This window comes from Jaculus jaculus, chromosome 12, assembly GCF_020740685.1.
Source record: "Jaculus jaculus isolate mJacJac1 chromosome 12, mJacJac1.mat.Y.cur, whole genome shotgun sequence".
NCBI lineage: Eukaryota > Metazoa > Chordata > Mammalia > Rodentia > Dipodidae > Jaculus > Jaculus jaculus.
The window spans coordinates 109,170,410-109,190,436 of record NC_059113.1 but is presented as its reverse complement, the minus strand read 5'-3'; the positions used below and the strand labels follow the sequence as shown (position 1 = coordinate 109,190,436).

Genomic DNA, 20,027 nt, shown 5'->3' with positions numbered 1-20,027 from the left:
ATCTTTCACTCTGAGGAAAAATAACTTCATGAGCAGTAAGTAGGGGTGACTCGTGAGAGGAAAACAAAGCTGACATACAAAACCAGCCGATGTGCTCACATCCGCTGAAAGCAGATAGAATGTTAATTTAGTGGAAAGGATGGCCTTTAATGTTTTGGCAAAGTTTTTTCCAGCCCAGAGTAAACACAAAGTGAGCAGGCTGGAGTGAGAATTCACAGTGTACAAAGCAGTTCACATGGGTGTGCCACACCAAAGTAAGCGGACATGTACTTGAGGTCATTTGCATGAGTCAAACTTCGCAATAAGTAACTCACCTAGGAAGATATGAATTACTTATATAATGATTTGCAAAAGAAAGTCTCCAAAGTTATATTAACTACAGCTTTAAAAAGTAGTTCTACATGGATTACTCATTATAGACAAACCTATTCACAGGATGCTTGGCTACATTACTTGTAAAATCACGTGGCAAAAAAAAAAAAAAAATGAGTTAACACAGAACATGGGAAAAAATCCCCCACATGTGTTTTTAAATGCCCTGCAATTTTCACATTCAAAATTTTATGCATCTAAATCTAAAAAAATATTATATGGAATATTCTTAAGTTACACAAACTGATAATAATTTACTGTATCTTTTACTCTAATAGGAGCAAATAACCACATACTTGAACAAAGTTAAAATAGTTACTATTTCTTTATAATAAATTTGAAGTATAATTTACTTGTGCTTTTTGCACCAATTTATAAATACAGTATATGCAATACACAACCAAGACTGACACCAACATTAATAATTAAATTCAAAATAGCAAATACTTACCATACAAAATAAACATCAAATACACCTTTTATGAATGCCAGAGCCTCCTGAACTGTGGGGTCAGGGTCTCTGGGCACCATGTCAAGTTTGAGAACTGTGGAATCTAAAGCCAGCTATGGGATTTTATTTTTTCCTCAAGTTGGCATAAGGTTCTGAAGACCCCAAACTAGACAGTCCTTATGCCAAAACTGGCAATAAATGCAGGGACTGGTTCCACTATGGTTCTTCCAGCCTTTAGTAGTGACGTGTTGCACCTTTGCGAAGTCTCTGGTAAATTCTCTTGTCACCAAAAACCAGACTGAGTTCAGCTCCTTCTGAGAGGCTTCCTATGGTGGCTCTGGCGGAAACCTTGAAGTTTAAGTACCAAGCAACAATCTGTTTCAGCACCTTTTGACCACAACAAAAGCAAATCTATGTCCTACGTGAGTAAGAACAAAGTTTATAAAGTGCTTATGAAATTACAAAGATTTGAAATTAGAGTGACTTAAATAAATGTCCATTATGCCATCTCAGGGGAATGCAAAATGAATGGGTCAGTCTCCCGCAAGACATAGTGTGTCTTTCTAAATCAGTAGTTTGGTCCACTACAGCTTTGAAACAAATTTTTCTCATTGATGAATATAGAAATATTTAAACTCACCATAATCCATTCTTTCTGTAAATATGAGATTTTTTTTTTTTTTACAAAGCACCAGTTTCAAAAGGTCTCCCACCACACTTTCTGGGGAAGGCCTGCCTGATCCACCTGTTTAGACCTACTAAAAATCTGAGTATAACAAAACCAAGTCACAACTCCTTCACTTCTTATTTAAATACCTTTGTATGAATGGTAGCATAAAATACAGGAAAACATAACAAAATAAAGACCAAAGGGGCGCTTCCCAGGTTGACTCAAAGTAAATCTGGTGTTGTATTTTTCAGTGCAAACGTAAAACTGCACGTCCCACTCGCTCGTCCAGATTCAGAAGTGTGAGGGGTGGCCATAGGGAGTTCCTCCTTGCTGTGGCTGGTTACCTAATGAGAAAAGGAAATTCAAGTGACCATTGTCATGCAAAGTGTGGCTGCGAGGAGTGTACCTTCTAGTCACTGCTCTCGGGCACAGCCACTGTACAGTGCCGGCTGAGGAGTCAGAGTACAGCCTTGGGTCTGAAACACCCTGGGGACAGGACCCAAGCAGTGCCACCAAAACCCCTCTGGAGAGGGGCCCAACTCCATATGAGGCCCTGCCTGCCCACATACGGCCTTAGGATTGGAGAAAATGGCTTGTCCACTGTATCTCCTTCAGAATTAAGAAACAACTCTATATGAATGCGCAAAAGGACCAAAGGCTTCGTAAAACCCCGAAAGTTCTCAAAATGGTTATGAAAGCAAATAAGCAGCCCCTTTCCCACTGGCATTATCATAAGAGCAACCAAGCTCTTTTACAACCTGTCAGTTTGCTGTGAAGGGCCATAAAATATGTAAAACAAAGCTGGGCACGGTGGCACACACTTTAATCCTAGCACTCAGGAGGCAGAGGTAGAAGGATCGCTGTGAGTATGTACAGTTCGAGGCCACCATGACAATACAGAGTGAATTTCAGGTCAGCTTGAACTAGAATGAAGCCCTACCTTGAAAAAACAATACACACACACACACACACACACACACACACACATACTCACATACATACGTGTGTGTGTGTGTGTGTAAAACAGAACTAGGCAAGAAAGTACATGTGTGTCATAGGCATGTGCCTATGCATGCCCGGTTGTGTGCACACAGGCAGAATAAAGAAAACTCAGGGGTGCCAAGAAATGACACAGACTTGAAACACAAATGTGTGCATAACTCTGGGTCATTCACTTCTGAAGCCCCATCCACATGGCTCATGTTATAAAAGGAGGCCATAGAGTGATGTGGTGGCCCCAGCTTGGCTGCCACTTCCATCAAGGAGGGTGGCATCACTGCATGTGCCAGGCAGCGGAGCAGGAGCTATGGGCAAGAGCTGCACATGAAGGAGGCCACCTGACTCGAGGCCCAGTTCTGCCCCTGACAACCAGATAACCTTGGTCAACTGAGTCAATGTCCCTGTCTCCATTTGTTTCTTTTCAATCACACAGGAACAATAACAATCCCTATTCTCATGGAATTATTTAAAAATTAAGTGATTGAATGTGTCAACCACAGTATCCAGGCACAAGAACGTGTCCTCTGGGTGACAGACTATTTTTTAAAAAGTCTTGACTTCTGACAGACAGTAAGAACAAGTAGGCATGTTCCCAAGATAGATGTGCTATATACAAATCACAAGTACTGATTTGTAAATAGTACTAAACAAATCTGTACCTTCAGAGTGTATTTTGTGGACTCTGGAATTAATTAAATGTAAAGATACTTTAGTCATGAATTGCTTTAATAAAGCATGCTTATTAAAGAACAGCTGTCATAGTAACATAGATATATGTGAAATTAAATGAGGCTGTAAAGCAACATATACAAACACATTCAAAGATAACTATGTAGGTTTGGTGAAGTGTTCGTTCTCAGTGTACGTGTTCATTTTATATGGTACTGGGTTACATGAAGTGCACCGTTTACACTGAAGACAAAAATGTTTTCAAAGAAGGAAATATAAGACCTTAGGTATGATGGTGGAGACTCCAAGGTATGGTCAGGAAAGCAACGTGCAGAAGGCTTAGGAAGAATTTTGAAGACCGACCTGTGGCCCCTTGGCCATGCCCCGAAGCTTGTCCCTACGCTGTCGGCAGGCACCAGACCCACACACTCAGCACCCATCCCAGAGGAGGGGCGGGTACAATCAGAGGGGGCCCAGCTGCCCAAGAACGCGGGTCTCCTGTGTGCAGCGCAGGGGGCTCACTCCCATTTCTGAAAGGACTTTCTGTCTCTCAGTCCTGGCACAGGAGGGCTTTGACTCAGGCATGTGCCTTGGCACAGAGGCAAAAGGTGAAGAGTGAGCAGACGGCACAACTGTGGACACCAGCACCCACCAGAAAGCAGGCCAGATGGCCAGGGAGGAGACCCTGCGTGACCGGCCTCCACGCTGCCTTTGATGCGTGCGTTCTGAGCTACGAGCGCCGGGAAGGGTGGGGTGGTGCAGTGGTTAGAGAGTCCCCTTACAGTTCTGGCTTCCCAGGGCCCAGGGCTGTTGAGAAGCCACTTAAACACACTGTCTCCATATCAAGAACACTGGCTGAACTGCTTCTTAAACATGCCCAGCTTCATGAAAAAGGCCATGTGGACATGCAGTTGGAGCTCAGAGGTAGAACATGTGCCCAGCACATAGAAGTTCCTGGGTTTGCCCCCTCCCCCCCACTCCAGCATCACAAAACAAAACCACAAAAGGACACCTGTCCTTTTACTGGGTTACCTGAAACCAAACACTTCCAGGTTCGTATGGAAAACCCTGTTTCTGGATTTCAGGAAGACGGTGGCCCTTCCAGGTCAAGAAGAACATAAATCAAACCAGAACAAGACAAGATAGGACATGTGACGAAGCCAGAAACCATGCTGCCACTCCCAAAGAGCCACCGCTGCGCTGGGCTCAACCACTGGTAATTAATTCCTGGGGTACTGCCCGCTCGGTGCCCGTGGGTACTTACTAGAGAGCTGCTTCTGGAGCTGCCGCACCAGGGCGGCCGTCTGTTGCTGCTGCTGAGTCTGCTGCAAGCCTTGTCTGGGGAACTGCAATGCAACAGCGAGAGGATACAGTCAGCGCAGGAGAGAAGATGCCGATCTGTCCCGCACCTTTCATGCTTCAGCATGTAGAAATCACATCCATCTACACTTAGTGCATGTACATCAGGTGAACAGCTCCCCCTAGGCAGGCATGTATATGAAGAGTAATGATGAAGGAGTCCATATGAAGACAGAAGTGGTATAATGACCACTGTCATCTAACCTTTCACCAGCTGGTGAGTACCCTGGTCTCATGAGCCACCTTGTTGTTGTTCGTGGTGGTGGTGGTAAAAATTAAAGCTTTGGGGCTGGAGAGATGGCTCATCAGTCAAAGGCACTTGCTTACAAAGCCTTATGGCTCTCTTTCTGTTGCCCAGTACCCACAAAAAGCCAGATGCACAAAGTGGGACACACGTCTGGAGATTGTCTGCAGTGCTGTAAGAGGCCCTAGTGTATCTGTTCTCATTCTCTCCTTGCAAATAAGTACATAAAATGTTTTTAAATGAAGGCTTTCAGGTGTGGGGAGTAATCCAATTGCTGCAGACCTTTCATCACCGGGATGAAATAACACTGTGAGCTAGAGGATCCCAGACTTGACTCATCTGAGACCATGAACTCCCTGCCTGACAGATAGAGGTGGTCACACCTGCCCAACCTCGGCTTCCTGTGGTCAAGCGGGGCTGAGCTGGGTACCAAGAGCGCAGACATAGGAGTAAGCCCCCTCCCAGGCTGTGTGGGGCAGGTCTGAGGCACAAAGCAGATGACCTACGCCCTGGCTCTATCTGTGAAGCCCAAGAAATGGTGGATGGCAATTTGAAGAGAGGGGAAACAGCTTTTGCGGAGAATCACCAGCTGCAGTAGTTTAACCCTCAAAGGTCACGCTGTCATTTTTTCTTGTCTTTCTTCTTTCTCTCTTCCTCCTAGACCCTGTGGTCTTGCCAGGTTGCTGTGTAACAACACGGGGGTTGGGGCTGGGCTAGGCAAGGCATTTCTATTGTTTGAGTCACCCAGTTCATGTACTCTGTCTGGCGAGTCACCAGGAGGATGGTCGCTGTAACCAAGGCCCCTCTCCCTTTGTGCACCATGAACCGGGCGCCCATGCGTCAGCTCATCGCAGCCACCTCACCGCCCTATGTTCAGTAAAGAGAAACGGAGCAGAGAGCACACTCCGGAACAAGAGCTGCCTCTCAGGAGGGGCTGGCACCAGGCAGGGACGAACGCACTGACTCTGGAGGAAGAGTGAGAAGAACCAAAGATTGATGCGGCACATGCATTTGAAGTCCATCTGTAAGAGGCCCTGGCACACCATGCTCCTGTTCTCTCTCTCTCCTCTCCTGTCTCTCTCTGTCTAATAAGATGCTTTGTGCTTCTTTTCTTGTATCATGAGGAGATTTAAAAAAAAAATATAGTAGCTACAGAGTACATACCCAAACAACCTAAACAAGACTGCTTGAATATGGACGCAGTCTAATTGTTTATCAGTGACAGAATACTTAAGGAAATGGTGCAGAGATTTACAAGGGACTGGCCTCAGAACTGCTTATAATTAAAAGCACATGACTGTATTAATAAAACTTAAAAGTTTCAGTGTATAGTACACTAAGTTCACCTGAGAGAGAATTATAATAATTAAAAATTAAAGATTAATGGCCATTACTACAACTTCTAATTCTGAAGTTTAACACCCTGGATCTAAACACTTAAAAATCTAAAAACATTTAAGGGCTGTCCTGCAAAACCTACTGACCAGGGCTTGATACCCACAGAAAGTCAGGCGCACAAGATGGTGCACAAATCTGGAGCTCATTTGCAGCACCTAGAGGCACATCCCTATTCATTCTCCGTCTACCTGCCTTTCTCTGTGTCTCTTAAATAAATAAATAAATATTTAACATTTCCTAGCCAGTCCTGAGAATTTCATATGCACAACTTTTTGCCCTTTAACCAACAGCACTGCTTAGACTGCAGGACTGCTCTAAGTATTAAAGACACTATGTTTTTCAAAGCAGCACTTAAACCCTCAGCTTAAAGACACACAATTGCCAAAAGTCTACTGTAGGTTTTACTATTCATTAAAGTTACCACAGTGGCTTTTATTTTGCTTGGTTTACTTGCCCAGGAAACTCATATGCCAGCTCTGAATGACCTGATGAGGTGTTAAGCCAGTGAGTGAAACACAAGCTTTACCACTAATAATAATATTAATAATAAAAAACTCACTACTACCTTAGAAAACAATTATGAAATAAGTATGCACATTTCCTTTTAATTATGAGAGAGCAAGCAAGAAAGGAAGAGAGAGAAAGAGAATTGGCTGCCAGGGCCTTAGCCACTGCAAGTGAACTCCAGACGTGCGTGCCGCCTTGTGAGCGCATGCCACCTGTGAGTGTGCATCACCTTGTGCATCTGGCTTATGTAGGACCTGGGGAGTCAAACATGGGTCCTTAGCCTACGCAGGCAAGTGCCTTAACTGCTTCGCCATCTTTCCAGCCCAAAGATGCATGTTTCTTGCACATACTAAATTTATTAAATACTTATAAAACTAGATGAGTCAAGACACTAGATTCCCTTTGATTAGCTATGACCTAATGCTTCTGAGTCATGGAAGGAATCCTCACTGAATTCCAATTAACTCCTGCTTTGAATTACAATTGAGAAGTTCAAAGACAACTTTTATCCCTGACCTATAAAATCAGCTTTGTAACAGAATTGTGCAGGGGAGGGGGGGGAGGGTTTCCCTATAAAAAATTAACTATTATAATTCAGGCAGTTGGTACTAATGTTCACCCATGATCATGCAGCATGACGCTCTAAGAATAAAGTTTTAAATACTTATAAATAAAGTTACATTTCTCATATATTATACAATAACAAGAATAACTTTATAATAGGTGAAAAGAAAGTTTTAAAAATATAATGATGGGGGCTGGAGAGAGGGCTCAGCAGTTAAGGTGCTTGCTAGCAAAGCCAAAGGACCCAGGTTTGATTCCCCAGTAACCACATAAAGCCAGGTGCACAGGATGGCACATGTGTCTGGAGTCGGTTTATAGTGACTAGAGGCCTTGGCATGTCCTTTTTCTTCCTCTCTCTGTCAAATAAATAAATTAATTAATACACTAATGAGAAAGATCTTGTTAATGTTTGCTTAACTGGAGATGTGATAACAAGGGGTTGTTGTTGAAAGTTTTTACTGTCTTAATAAGGATATGTACCCAGAAATGAAATTGACCACTTTTGAAACATAACTCTGAAAGTCTTAGGATGACAGTTATATATTTGTACGACTGAATGCACAGTTTTTCAATATGGAAAACTTACAGATTCAATAAATTTAAATAGCTTAAATATAGAAATATGACTACCTATGAGGCACATTATATTTCATATAATTAAAACATTCAACAAACTTTCTGTCAAGTATTCAACAGTAACTGAAGAAGTCCTAATCTGAAAGCATTCCAGTTTTGAGATGACATCATGAACCCATTTCCTTATAAGCAACTGGACATACAAGTTGCAATTCTCAAGCTATTGGGTTCCTTATACTAGTCCAAAATCCATTTATGAATTCTCACTGTAAATCACTCAAAAGTTATGACAGTTATTCGCATTAGTACTTCACATAGTACTGCCAGTTGTAAGAGCATTATAGCATAGGAAGTCTTTGTTTTAGATTAGGAAGAAAAAAAAATTAAGATTTGACCAGTTGGCATCCATCATTTCAAACCCTCACTTGATATCATTTGCTGATATATTATTTATTTTTCTGTCAAAATTCAATCAGAATGTTTTGTTACATACAGAAAGAAAAGGACATTGCTCTAAAGTTTTTATATTGCCTGGTACACTTAGTAAAAAGAGAATTTTGGCTTTCTCTTTGTTTCTGCAGTTTGGGGGATCAAACTCAGGGCCATGCATATGGCACTCAAGTACCCTACCAGTGAGCAATATCCCCAGCCTTAGGAAAGAGAATCCATAAATAAGCACGTTTAACCTAACAGACTCTGTAGAGAACAGCTGGTATGAAGGGAAACCAGAGGTGGGGTTTAAACTGCCCCCAGCAGTTACACGTTTATAGTCAGAGGGTCAGACATTAGACTTCGCTTTGAAGCAGAGCTTACTTCCTATTGAAAACGCAACTGAAGAGTAAGGAAGTGGGAAAGAACGGCAAGTTCTTCCCTCAAACAAAATACCAGACATTGAAAACAAAAACCATCATTTTCCCTCTTCCTAAGGAGACATGGACTTAGGAAAGAATAATTTAATATAATTTAATGGTTATTAACCATGGAGGATAAAAGTTTGAGGGGTAATAAAACAGATTGGATGAAACTGTTCCCATAAATTATTTATTAATTTCAAAAGGCAATCAGTTACTTTATTGTGGAAAAACCTATCAGACACCTTTTACAAAAGGGATTAAAGTAACAACCCCATATATGAATATTCTAGTGTGACATGCCAAGAAGGGAACAGGACAGGATCTCTGTGACACACAAGTTGTAATTGCGATGAATCAGCTAAATCGAATTGAGTAACACTTTACAAAAGAAACAGCCTATATGGCATAAAAATATCATGAAGTCAATAAGGGATATAGGGTACTTTGGTCTTGGTCCAGATTAAAGGTGAGATGAGACTTGACCTTAAGTACAAAGTGTGATTTAAAAAAAAAAAAAGAAAGAAAGAAATGAAAATGCAACAGTTATGTGCATCTGGCACCATCTGCAGAAACTTACACAGCATTGTTCTGTATGTGGCTGAACTCCCTGATTTTAACTAACATGTTTTTGTTTTTTCCTTTTTGGCATGTGTGTGTTTTATATGGTGCTAGGCTCAAACCTAGGACTTTATGCATGCTACACAAACATTCTACCAGCTAAGTGAGTCTCCACACACACTTTTTTTAAAATGAGAGAATATTCTTGCCTTTGGATTTAAAAAAAAATGGAAATATTTAGTAGCAAAAAAGGTCTGTGCCTGTGACTTAATCACATATATAGCTCTGGAAATTTCCAGGCAGGAGGCAAAAAGACTGAATAATAAATAATCCAAATGTGAATAATTAGCAAGTTCAGATAAAGGATTTAGGAAATTTAGATAATTCTTATACTTTGAAAAATATTTATTTATTTATTAAAGATAATGGGGATGGGTGTGCCAGCGCCTCCAGCCACTGCAAACTCACTCCAGATGCATCCATCACCATTTGCATCTGGCGTATGTAGGTTGTGCAGAGTTGAGCCTGGGTCCTTAGGCTTTGCAGGCCTCTGCGGTAACTGCTACACCATCTCCCCAGAGCCCTCTCGTATGGGTAGCAATGTCTTTTAAGGCTCCATCTTATTCTTGGCTGGATCAGTGGTTCTTCTAGCACTCTCCTATACAAAAATGTCTTTTATAAAGCAGTAACAGTCACTTCCTGTTAATACGCTTCTGAAAATAAATAATGTGTTAAATGCTTTCTTGATTTTAAAAGGATTTTGAAAGTTGATTCCAGTAAATGTCATTGACTTAAAAATTCAGATCTAGAAAAACTGCACTGGTGGTTATAACAACAACAAAAGACTAAGAACTGGAGCTGGAAGTGGGAAGGCAGCCATTTGTTAGAGGGACTGGGGCGCCCTAGCCAGCTGACCACACTGTGAGGTCTTCACCACATCTGTCCACGGACTCTCCCTCACTGGCTGCTTCTCACCGCAGAGCTGGAAGTCCCCCTCTAAATCCTATAGTGAAACCACCTAAGCCAGCACTTTCCATAGCAAGAGATCAGTAATTCAGTCTTAGGTAAAACTCCCAAAGCACATGCCTTTGAGTGCAGATCCAAATTTAATCTCCACAGCTGCAGAAATAGGCTGTATGATTATGAACTACCAGAAAATTCTTGTGGCAAATGCTAGCTAACGGGACCTGTTTTACATTGTTAAGGATCACATTCTAGAAAGTACTCCCATACTCTTTGAGATTATAAAAAGCTAAGATGATTGTAATATATATATTTATCATTCCAACATTATTTACAAAAAACAATAGCTATTTTATTACTAATGTTTTAATCTGTGGAACATTATACAATATTTTCATAGGGAAAATGGTGTTATTTACTAATGTGGAAATATTTGTTTGTACATGAAAAGATTTTTATTGATGTATACTAATTTTACTTTTCTATGAAAACAAACACACCAACTACACAAAACCCTGGTAGCGTGAGTTCTAAGGGAAGGCAGCTAGGACAAGGTGGTGGTCTGAATTAGTGTCCTCCGTCAACTCCTTTGTTCTGAATTCCTGCTCTCCATCTGGTGGCAACTGGGGAGGTGGAACCTTGCTGGGGGTGGACTTTGAGTTTTAGTTGTCCCTAGTTTGCCCACGTGAGTGGGCTCTCTCTCCTGTTGTTTTCCACCTTCTGGGGCAGAGGTGATGTCCAGCCTCTGCTCATGCCCTGCTGTCCCCTGCCGTCCTGCAGCGTCCCCTCGAGATTGCGAGGTGGAATACTTTCCATCCATCAGATGCTCTTGGTCAGGTGCTTTGTCCCAGCAACTGAGTCTCTACCAACCCTTATCATGCAGTGGGTGTGAACAGCAGCCCTGCCCTGAGAGAGGAAGCCCACGTGTCTGACTCCACAACGCGAGGCCTTACCAATGGCTGCTGAGGCTGCACTGCTTGGAGCCCAAGGGCCTGGTTCTGGGGCTGGGAGGCCGGCTGCGTCTGCAAGAAAGGAGACTGATTACGCCTTTGAAATGAGGGGGTGGCAGCAGAACTTTTACCTAACTATTGTCTTGCAATAAAAAGGTGTGATTTAATGATGAGGACACATCCTCAACAATAGTCAGTAAGTGGGAGGCTGGGGAAATGGCTCCATGGTTAAAGATGCTGGCTGGCAAAGCCTACAGATCTGGGCTCAATTCCCCAGTACCAACATAAAGCTAGTTGCAAAATGTGGCACATGTTTCTGGAGTTTGTTTGCAGGGGCAGAAGGCCCTGGTGTGCCCATACTCATTCACTATCTCTTGCAAATAAATCAAAAAAAATTTTTTTAATGTCAGCAGGTGATCTTGACATTATCTTAACATCGTGCAATGCATGTACAAAAACCCACATAGTATAGCTTATCATACACCTAAGCTATATGTCACACACACACCACACACACACCCCGTAGGCTATTGTTTCTAGTGCCATGATGAAGAAAATTGAATAAAATCAAATTAAACTTGAGACAAAATGATACAACCCAGGAAAAAACAAAATGTATAAGGCTATGCTAATGAATCAGGACACAGTGTTTTACCATAAACCTTTCCACCCCAGTGTTGGGAATAAAACACAGATTTTCATGCATTGTAGGCAAGCACTCCACTCCTGAGAGATATCTCCAACCCCAGCGAGAACTTGTCAGTAAGGAGGAGAATCTCTTAAAGTAACCATCGGGAATATGGTGCAGGCAAAAAAGCGGACACGCAGGGTGGATGCACGACCAGGGGCTGCCCCCTCGGCAGAGCTGTCTGTGTGGTATTCCACACAAGTGCTGCTGCAGACTGTGTGCTTACCTCAGAACCGCCACAAACTCACCTGCACTGCACTACGACAGCAATGGAGGCTACGGGTTTACTAGGCGAGAGGAATTTTTCAGCACCACTCGAATCTCAAGGGACCACAGTCACATACGCAGTCACTGAGCAAAACGTCCTAATGTGACTGTGACTGTGTGCCTGTCTCTGCCATGTGTCCTTGGCAAGCTGTTGCTCCTCCCTCAAGGGCAAGGCACAGATCCATTCCTCCAGGAACAGGAAGCCTTCTCTGATGACCCCAGCCCCAGAGGGCAGGCAGGGTCCCTGTCTGGGCCCCTCCTTTGGACTTACCGCCCAGCTTCTTTCATGTCCGTCATTCTACCAGTGGGCGAGCCTAACTTGGCAGTTCTCTCTGACTCCCTGTGGCATTTAAGGCCTTGGTGATTTGACTTTCACTTTGTTCATGTTCTCATTTATTTGAAAAACAGATAGAAACAGAGAGAATGGGCACACCAGAGGCTCTTTCCACTGCAAACAAACTCCAGACACATGTACCACTATGTGCATCTGGCTTTACATAATTACTAGAGAATTCAACCGGCTCCACTAGGCTTTGCAAGCAAGTGTTTATAACCACAGAGCCATCTCCTCAGCTCTGATTTTTACTTTTTATAGGAAGATATAGACTAAAGCCTTTGAGTTCTGGCACAAATGACCAGCACTAAACTGAAAATCATGCAGTACAAAGTGGGCTCCAATATGTGTAGATCTTGCAAAACCCTTCCAAGCCACAGAAGAAAAAGTGTACAGCCACCAAGTGGGAAAAGAAAAACGGACATAATCTCTCCGTGACCTTTCAAGCTTGCTCCACCCAGACTCTTCATCCTGCTGACCTTTCCTCATCTCTACTGTTTGCGCATTTGTACCCAATGTCATAAAGAGACCCTGCCAGCCTGCCTGTCACTGGGTGATGCTCCTCATGGACGTGGAGTCCAGGCAGGCTGGCTCTTGGCACAAACTATGCCGATGGTCCCAAAAGCCCAGAAGTGCAGCGTGAAGCCAGCCCACTGGCTCTTCTTAAAATCCTCCAAGAAATATGAACACAGCTTTAACAGTTGCTAACTTTTCCCTTGATGCAGGCAGCCAATCATCAAAATGGATTTGAACCTGGGAGTAGGTTACTTCATCTCCAGGAAATATACTGATGATGAGAAAATTACAAAAGGGCACACTGTTCTAATAGCAACAAAAAGAACCTATTACCCAATCAAGAAAGGGTCTCATCCTTGCAGCCTTAGAAATGCCCAAGTTAGGGCTGGAGAGATGGCTTAGCAGTTTAGCGCTTGCCTGTGAAGCCTGAGGACCCCAGTTTGAGGCTCGATTCCCCAGAACCCACGTTAGCCAGATGCACAAGGGGGCACACATGTCTGGAGTTCGTTTGCAGTGGCTGGAGGCCCTGGCGTGCCCATTCTCTCTCTCTCTCTCTCTCTCCCTATCTGCCTCTTTCTCTCTGTGTCTGTCGCTCTCAAATAAATAAATAAAAATAAACAACTTAAAAAAAAGAGAAATGCCCAAGTTAGGCAAAAAGTGGTATGCACACAGTGAAGTAGCTTTCTTTAGTGATCTGGAGGTAACAAATCTTAAAACATAAGGAAATTCAAATAGTGGCCCTGACAAGTATCCTCAGAACTTAGAGAAAAGAAGATTAAGAAAATATTATTTCAAGTATTAAGGAAGTTTGTTCATTTTGGATACACTGGATCCTAGATTCAGACCACAAACCCACTTAAGTTTACAGTTCAAATCCTGAGGGAGATAACTTTTCTCCTTCCCACCACCCAGTGTCCATGTTGAGATGTACAAGTTCCTTTTCTGTTTCTTTCTACAGGACAAGGCTTTTTATTGCTGACCTCACACAGAACATACACAGCCCTGAGGCACACCCCACTCTACGAGAGCCCCCCCCCCATTTCTACTGTTGCTCTTTCCTTTCTACGGAGTACATAAAATGAGATTGCATTGTAATTTGGATCAATGATGAGAACCCTCTGAACAGACTTATAAGAAAATATCCAACCCCATAGCACGGGTTAAGATTGTTAATTACCATATGCAACTCACTTGTTAAAAATGAAGAAAAGTGACACAAGTGAGTACAATGACCTATTTTCTTTCCTTATCGCTCCCTCCCTTCCTTCCTTCTTTCCTTCCTTCCTTCCTTCCCCCCACCCTCGTTCAGCTCTGATGATTGAACCTGGAGTCTTGTGCATGCCAGGCAGCCTCTCTCCCACTGAACTACCCTCCCAGCCACTGAGCTCTATGGTTCTATAGCTCTGAAGGAAGGAATTTAAACACAAGAATGCTAAGAGGAGGAATCTTTATCTACAAGTCTTAAGTATTTATATCAAATAAGCAAACAATAGCTTTCTGGAATCTCTAATAGAAATATCCCTTTAAAATACCTAGCCTAGCCGGGCGTGGTGGCGCACGCCTTTAATCCCAGCATTCGGGAGGCAGAGGTAGGAGGATCGCTATGAGTTCGAGGCCACCCTGAGACTACATAGTTAATTCCAGGTCAGCCTGAGCTAGAGTGAGACTCTACCTTGAAAAACCAAAAAAATAAAAAATAAAAAATAAATAAAATAAAATACCTAGCCTAGTGCTGGAGACATGGCTTAGTGGTTAAGCGCTTGCCTGTGAAGCCTAAGGACACCGGTTCAAGGCTCGATTACCCAGGACCCACGTTAAGCCAGATGCACAAGGGGGCGCATGCGTCTGCAGTTCGTTTGCAGTGGTTGGAGGCCCTGGCGTGCCCATTCTCTCTCTCTGCCTCTTTCTCTGTCGCTCTCAAATAAATAAAAAAAAAATTAAAAATTTAAAAAAAAACTAGCCTACAGTTCCATAGCTGAATCAAAATAGAGGTGTAGAGACACCTCTTTTAGTTACAGACATCTAGGAAGCTGAACAAACATTTCCGTTTTAGTGTTTTTTTTTTTTCCATCATGTAGGTGAAATTGTATATTCAAATTGCAGATTAATCAATGAAAGTCAAGATGAGACTCACACCATTAAGATAAAACATCTTTCTGTCTGTCTGTTTGTCTGCAGCTCTGTGAAGAGCTTCCTCCCCTGCCCATCACCTGGCAGACACACAGAGAAGGGAAAGCTCTAGTCAAGCTGTAACTGCCTTGCCCTAGTGCCAAACACACAGGGCTCCCGGGAACGCGGTGGTTAACTCTGCAGTGACTTTCGTGTCTACAAGAGCTCCATATCGCACTGCTGGAAGGGTGATGGGCGGCAGTGCCCTCTTCTCCCTGCCCCATACCTGGAGGAGTCTCTGCGGCTGTCGAACTTGCGGCTGTCTGGGCCTCATGGGGTCCTGAGGCAGGGGCGCAGGGGGGAGGTTGGGATGTGCGGGAGTCGGCACAGCATCAATTCCCCCGCCCACCAGAGGGCTCTGCTGGAGAGCCTGGTGATTCAGTCTGGTAAAGAATAATGCAACTTGTGTTCAGGCCTGAGCGTACCATCCACGCGTCAATCAGTGCCTCCAGCACGCTACACACACCCACAGAGAAACCATCAGTGTTCAACAGAGACTTGCACAATCAAATAGTAAAAGGCTAGAGGTTAAGGTAATAGGCGTGACAGGGGAATAAAAAAGGACAGTAAACATACTACTTAAGGTCAAGTAGCAATCATGCAGAAATTACCTTCTTAAAGAAATTAAATGGCTTTGCTAATCAATGAAATTAACCAAACATGTCGTTTGGAGCGTGCCATGTGTGAAAGGGCTGACAACATTATCTCATTAACTTCCTGCACAGTTCTGTGACGTCAGCAGCTCTGCTGCTTCCATCTTGAAAATGAGATAATGGAGCTGGAGGCGTAACCAAAGTGACTTAGAAAGCAAATGGCATAGGTGAGATTTGGGCCCAGAAGTTTTTGATCGCTCATTCCTGTGCTCTTAACTTATGCTATGCTGCTACAACTTGTAACAAGGATAAATATAATGTGCATTTTCCAACTTGATGTGCTACCATCACCCTTCACTACTTCCCATGATTAACGTTTAGAGCGGGCACGTGGCTAAGCTCTGATGGCAGCACGGGAGCCATACACTGTACACAGCACAGAGTTCTGCAGACTTAATTCTTCTGGACAAAAGTATCCAACAGAAGTGTCTGTGATAACTAAAATGCTTCCTGTCTGTTCTGTCCCATGAAATAGCGACTCGTCACCCACACTGGTGGCACAGTGATTAGGCTGCAGGGCAAAAGAACAGCGCTGGGCGCCCTGCTAAGAGCACTGTAGTATTTCAGGAGGTAACAATAATGCACCACACTCTGTGACTGCACAGTCCCAACACCTCAACAGCTAGGCATGATGGCCAGACTTGGCTAGTGGACACTGGAAAGATAACTAGTGTGTTGGAATTGCTGAATGTTAAAAGTCAGTTTCAGTTCATCCAAATTTAGCCCTGCATGGATGACAGAGATGGTCATGAGCGACACGGTAAAACCCTAAGTCGAAGGGATGTGATTAAAACGAGCACCATGGAAGTCTACCACACCCTGACTTGCCAGTCCTCCTGAGGCAGACAAGGTAGAGACCACGTTGTGAGAAAACTCTTGTGAGCACCATGTACAATTAATAATGCAGTCATAAATTTCATGCCTCTGATCAGCAAATTCGTTCTAATAAAGCATTGCTACAAAGATCGATAGTGGCTTTTTTTTCTTATTTCTCTTAGATATTTTTTAAGCAAAAGTGTTTTTAAAGGAGAAAACATATTAGAGCTACCCTACTGGTATCATCTGAATATCATACACCACACAATGAAAGAAGTGAATTAAACCGCAGGTGCCTTGAATGAAACAAAACAGATGAGGCATTGATTCTCTGGAATCACTATCTAGATGCAAGCAATAGCGAGAAGGAAGGATACGAAGGTTGTATGCAAATATACAAGCTCATAAAAACAGTCTCAATGTTCAGTGGCCTAGAGGCAGCATAACAAAGCGAGACTGCCAGCGGTTACTGTGAGTGCAATCGTTACTTCTACAGGCATCACCTCTGAGAGCCAGCCAGGGGCTGCAGGCACGGGGCTGCCGGCTGCTGCACGTAGCCACCCGGTGGCTGCTGGGTCTGTCGGAGTCTTTCCATCAGGGCGGGGCTGGAATGCGCAGCTGGGTAGGGCCTGGAGCTGTAGCCGGGGGAGAGGACCACGCCAGGCTGCTGCTGTGCCTGCGGCAAAGGCATCTGTGTCCCATACATGGTATAGCCCTGGGGCATGGTCTGCAGGAAGGCACACGGGGAAAGTCAGTGCTCCAACCCGCACCCAGAGTCCCACCACCAATAAATTCAGGGCAGAGACAAGCCCACGACGTCCTCTCTGAATGTCACTGTCCTCACAGGCTCTGCTCACAGGAAGGCCGCTCTGGAGGCAGAAGCTGGCTAGAAAGCTATGGGATGAACTGTATAGTAGGCTCACCAGAAATTTCAATTTCAAAGTAAATGAATCCTCATTTTGGTTATATGGGTTTTTAAGCTAACCTGCTTATTTGTAGGCATAGAAGGGTATCTGTCTATACAGAGATCACGTGGCAAGCGTACTTGAGAGAACAGTGGACATCAACAATCAAGAGATCCGAAGCAACAGCGACCGCACTCCCAGCCGTCATCAACTGATGTGGCCATGCTCAGTGTAAATGAAAATAAGGGAGCATGTGCTCCCAATATGCTCCTACACCTTTGGGTCTGATGAAGGTGCTTACTGTGTTTAACTAGTGACCCAAAGAAAACACTGCAAAGCTGTGAACGACAGGACAGGAGGGGCTAACCAGTGACTGTCCAGTACCGTCCTGATTTGGTCTTTAGGTCTTGGCTGATTTCTCTCTCCTACAAGCAATTGTCTGAATGCTCAATATTTTTTTTTATTTTTTTGTTCATTTTTTATTTATTTATTTGAGAGTGACAGACACAGAGAGAAAGACAGATAGAGGGAGAGAGAGAGAATGGGCGCGCCAGGGCTTCCAGCCTCTGCAAACGAACTCCAGACGCGTGCGCCCCCTTGTGCATCTGGCTACCGTGGGACCTGGGGAACCGAGCCTCGAACCAGGGTCCTTAGGCTTCACAGGCAAGCGCTTAACCGCTAAGCCATCTCTCCAGCCCAATGCTCAATATTTTTATATTCATTTGTGAGCACCTAGTCTGCAAACTTGGATACTTACGTAAAAGAAAATCACTGGTTTGCTAGGTCACTAGATAAAACCTACAGGTAGAATGCCAACTATGCTGGATCTTCAGATCATCACAGAGTGCGTGTGTGTGCGTGTGTGTGTGTGTGTGTGTGTGTGTGTGTGTGTGTGTGTGTGTTCACTGCTGTGTGAAGGTGCAGGAGTGCAGGCAGCTTTGGGGGCAGTCTTCCCCTTGCTACTGTGTTCCAGGCGGGTTTCTCTCTCTTCGCTGTTGCACACTGTGCTCACTGTGAGCGCCTGGGGAATCTCCTGTCTCCTCCTCCCAGCTCACCTTGAGCAGGAGCCTGCCACTGCTCTCAGATGTCTACGTGAGGTCTGGGCATGGAACTCAGGTACTCCAGTCTAAGTGACGAGTGCTTTATTTGTTAACCATCTCCCTAAGCACCACATTTGAATGGAGTTTAAGGCCTGTGGCGCTGAAGACAAAGGAATGCATGGTGAGCTGCCAGCAGCAGCAGCAGCAGCAAGGAGGAGCTCAGACCACTGCGCGCCTGTGAGAGCCAGTCGCTGACCTCCCTTGAGCGGTGCACAAGGAATGAGCTGCCGGGCTCCACAGGAGTCGTGTCAGATACCCCAGATATGGGTACATGGATGTGGAAATAGTAAAACAATTAGAAAAGACTGCTTCAGATCTGTAGTATATCAAAGCAAGTGTAAAAGTTTTTGGAGTATCTACTGTGTATGTGGTGTTATGCTAATTCTTTTTTAACATTTATTTTTATTTATTTATTTATTAGAGAGAGAGAGAGAGAGAGAGAGAGAAAGATTGAGAATGGGTGCACTAGAGGCTCTAGCCCCTGCAAATAACTCCAGATGCATAGGGCACCATGTGCATCTGGCTTACGTGGGATCTGGAGAATAGAACCTGAGTCCTCAGGCTTCACAGGCATGTGCCTTAACGGCTAAGCACCTCCCCACTCTGTTTACTGATTCTGTAGGCGGTCTTAAATCCTTACATCTTCCTTGAAGTCGCCCCAGAGTGACGCGCACCCCGTCACAAGGCGCGTGAGCCCCCAGGGCCCACCTCCAAGACCTACGATCTTGTTCGTCCACCACGATCCTGCGTGGAAGTAAGTTTGAATGTGGCAAGTTCCATCTCAACTTGCAACACATACATTGTAACAGAAATTACTTTGAGATTATGTATGCCCCCTCTCACATGTATATGTATGCATGCATGCATGCATGTGTTTTCTTTCTCTAAGGTAGCGTCTCACTCTGCAGCCTAGGCTGGACACAATCTCCCTGCCTCCGCCTCCTGAGTGCTGGTTCTACCCTTCTCCACGACCATGCCCCCCTTAAGTGTTTCAGGGTCTTCCATCAATAATGTTGAAGTCTGAATTTATTAGCATTTCTAATTCAAAAAATCCCTCGATCAGTCCTGAGACCTGTCTATCAAGTACTGGCCACGCTTTGGTTTGAGACGTCGATTGTATCTATGAAGAGAAGTAACCATGTGCTGGGCCCCATAAGGAGTGACCCGAGTTGCAGGTCTCCCACTCTGAGCCAGCAGTGTGAAACCTGTGAAGCAAACGCAGGTACCTGTGCTTGTGGCAGCCCTGGATACTGTGGGGGCTGCGTGGAGGGCCGTGTTTGTGCAGCAAAGAGAGCAGCCTGGTCCCCCGGCTGGCCCTGGAAAACAAAGCCAAGATAAACTCTTCACATCAACAAGGGTTTCTAGCCAATCCTCCCCTCAACCCATGGCACCAGTTCTCAATGCATGAATACAGAACTCACTCACAGCTCTTCAAACTACAGCAA

General features: G+C 44.1%; 1 protein-coding gene across 1 annotated transcript in view; it reads right to left on the bottom strand.

The window, feature by feature from the left end:
- Positions 1-476: 476 nt before the first annotated feature.
- Med12l (mediator complex subunit 12L) overlaps positions 477-20,027 on the bottom strand; it is a 291,510-nt gene continuing 271,959 nt past the window's right edge. Inside the window, exons 40-45 of the mRNA XM_045131454.1 lie at positions 19,809-19,898; positions 17,081-17,304; positions 15,335-15,491; positions 11,138-11,206; positions 4,426-4,507; positions 477-1,837 (exon numbers count right to left, since the gene is read on the bottom strand). Of these exons, the coding sequence (XP_044987389.1) occupies positions 1,785-1,837; positions 4,426-4,507; positions 11,138-11,206; positions 15,335-15,491; positions 17,081-17,304; positions 19,809-19,898 (675 nt within the window). The 3' untranslated portion in view covers positions 477-1,784. The remainder of the gene's footprint in view (positions 1,838-4,425; positions 4,508-11,137; positions 11,207-15,334; positions 15,492-17,080; positions 17,305-19,808; positions 19,899-20,027) is intronic.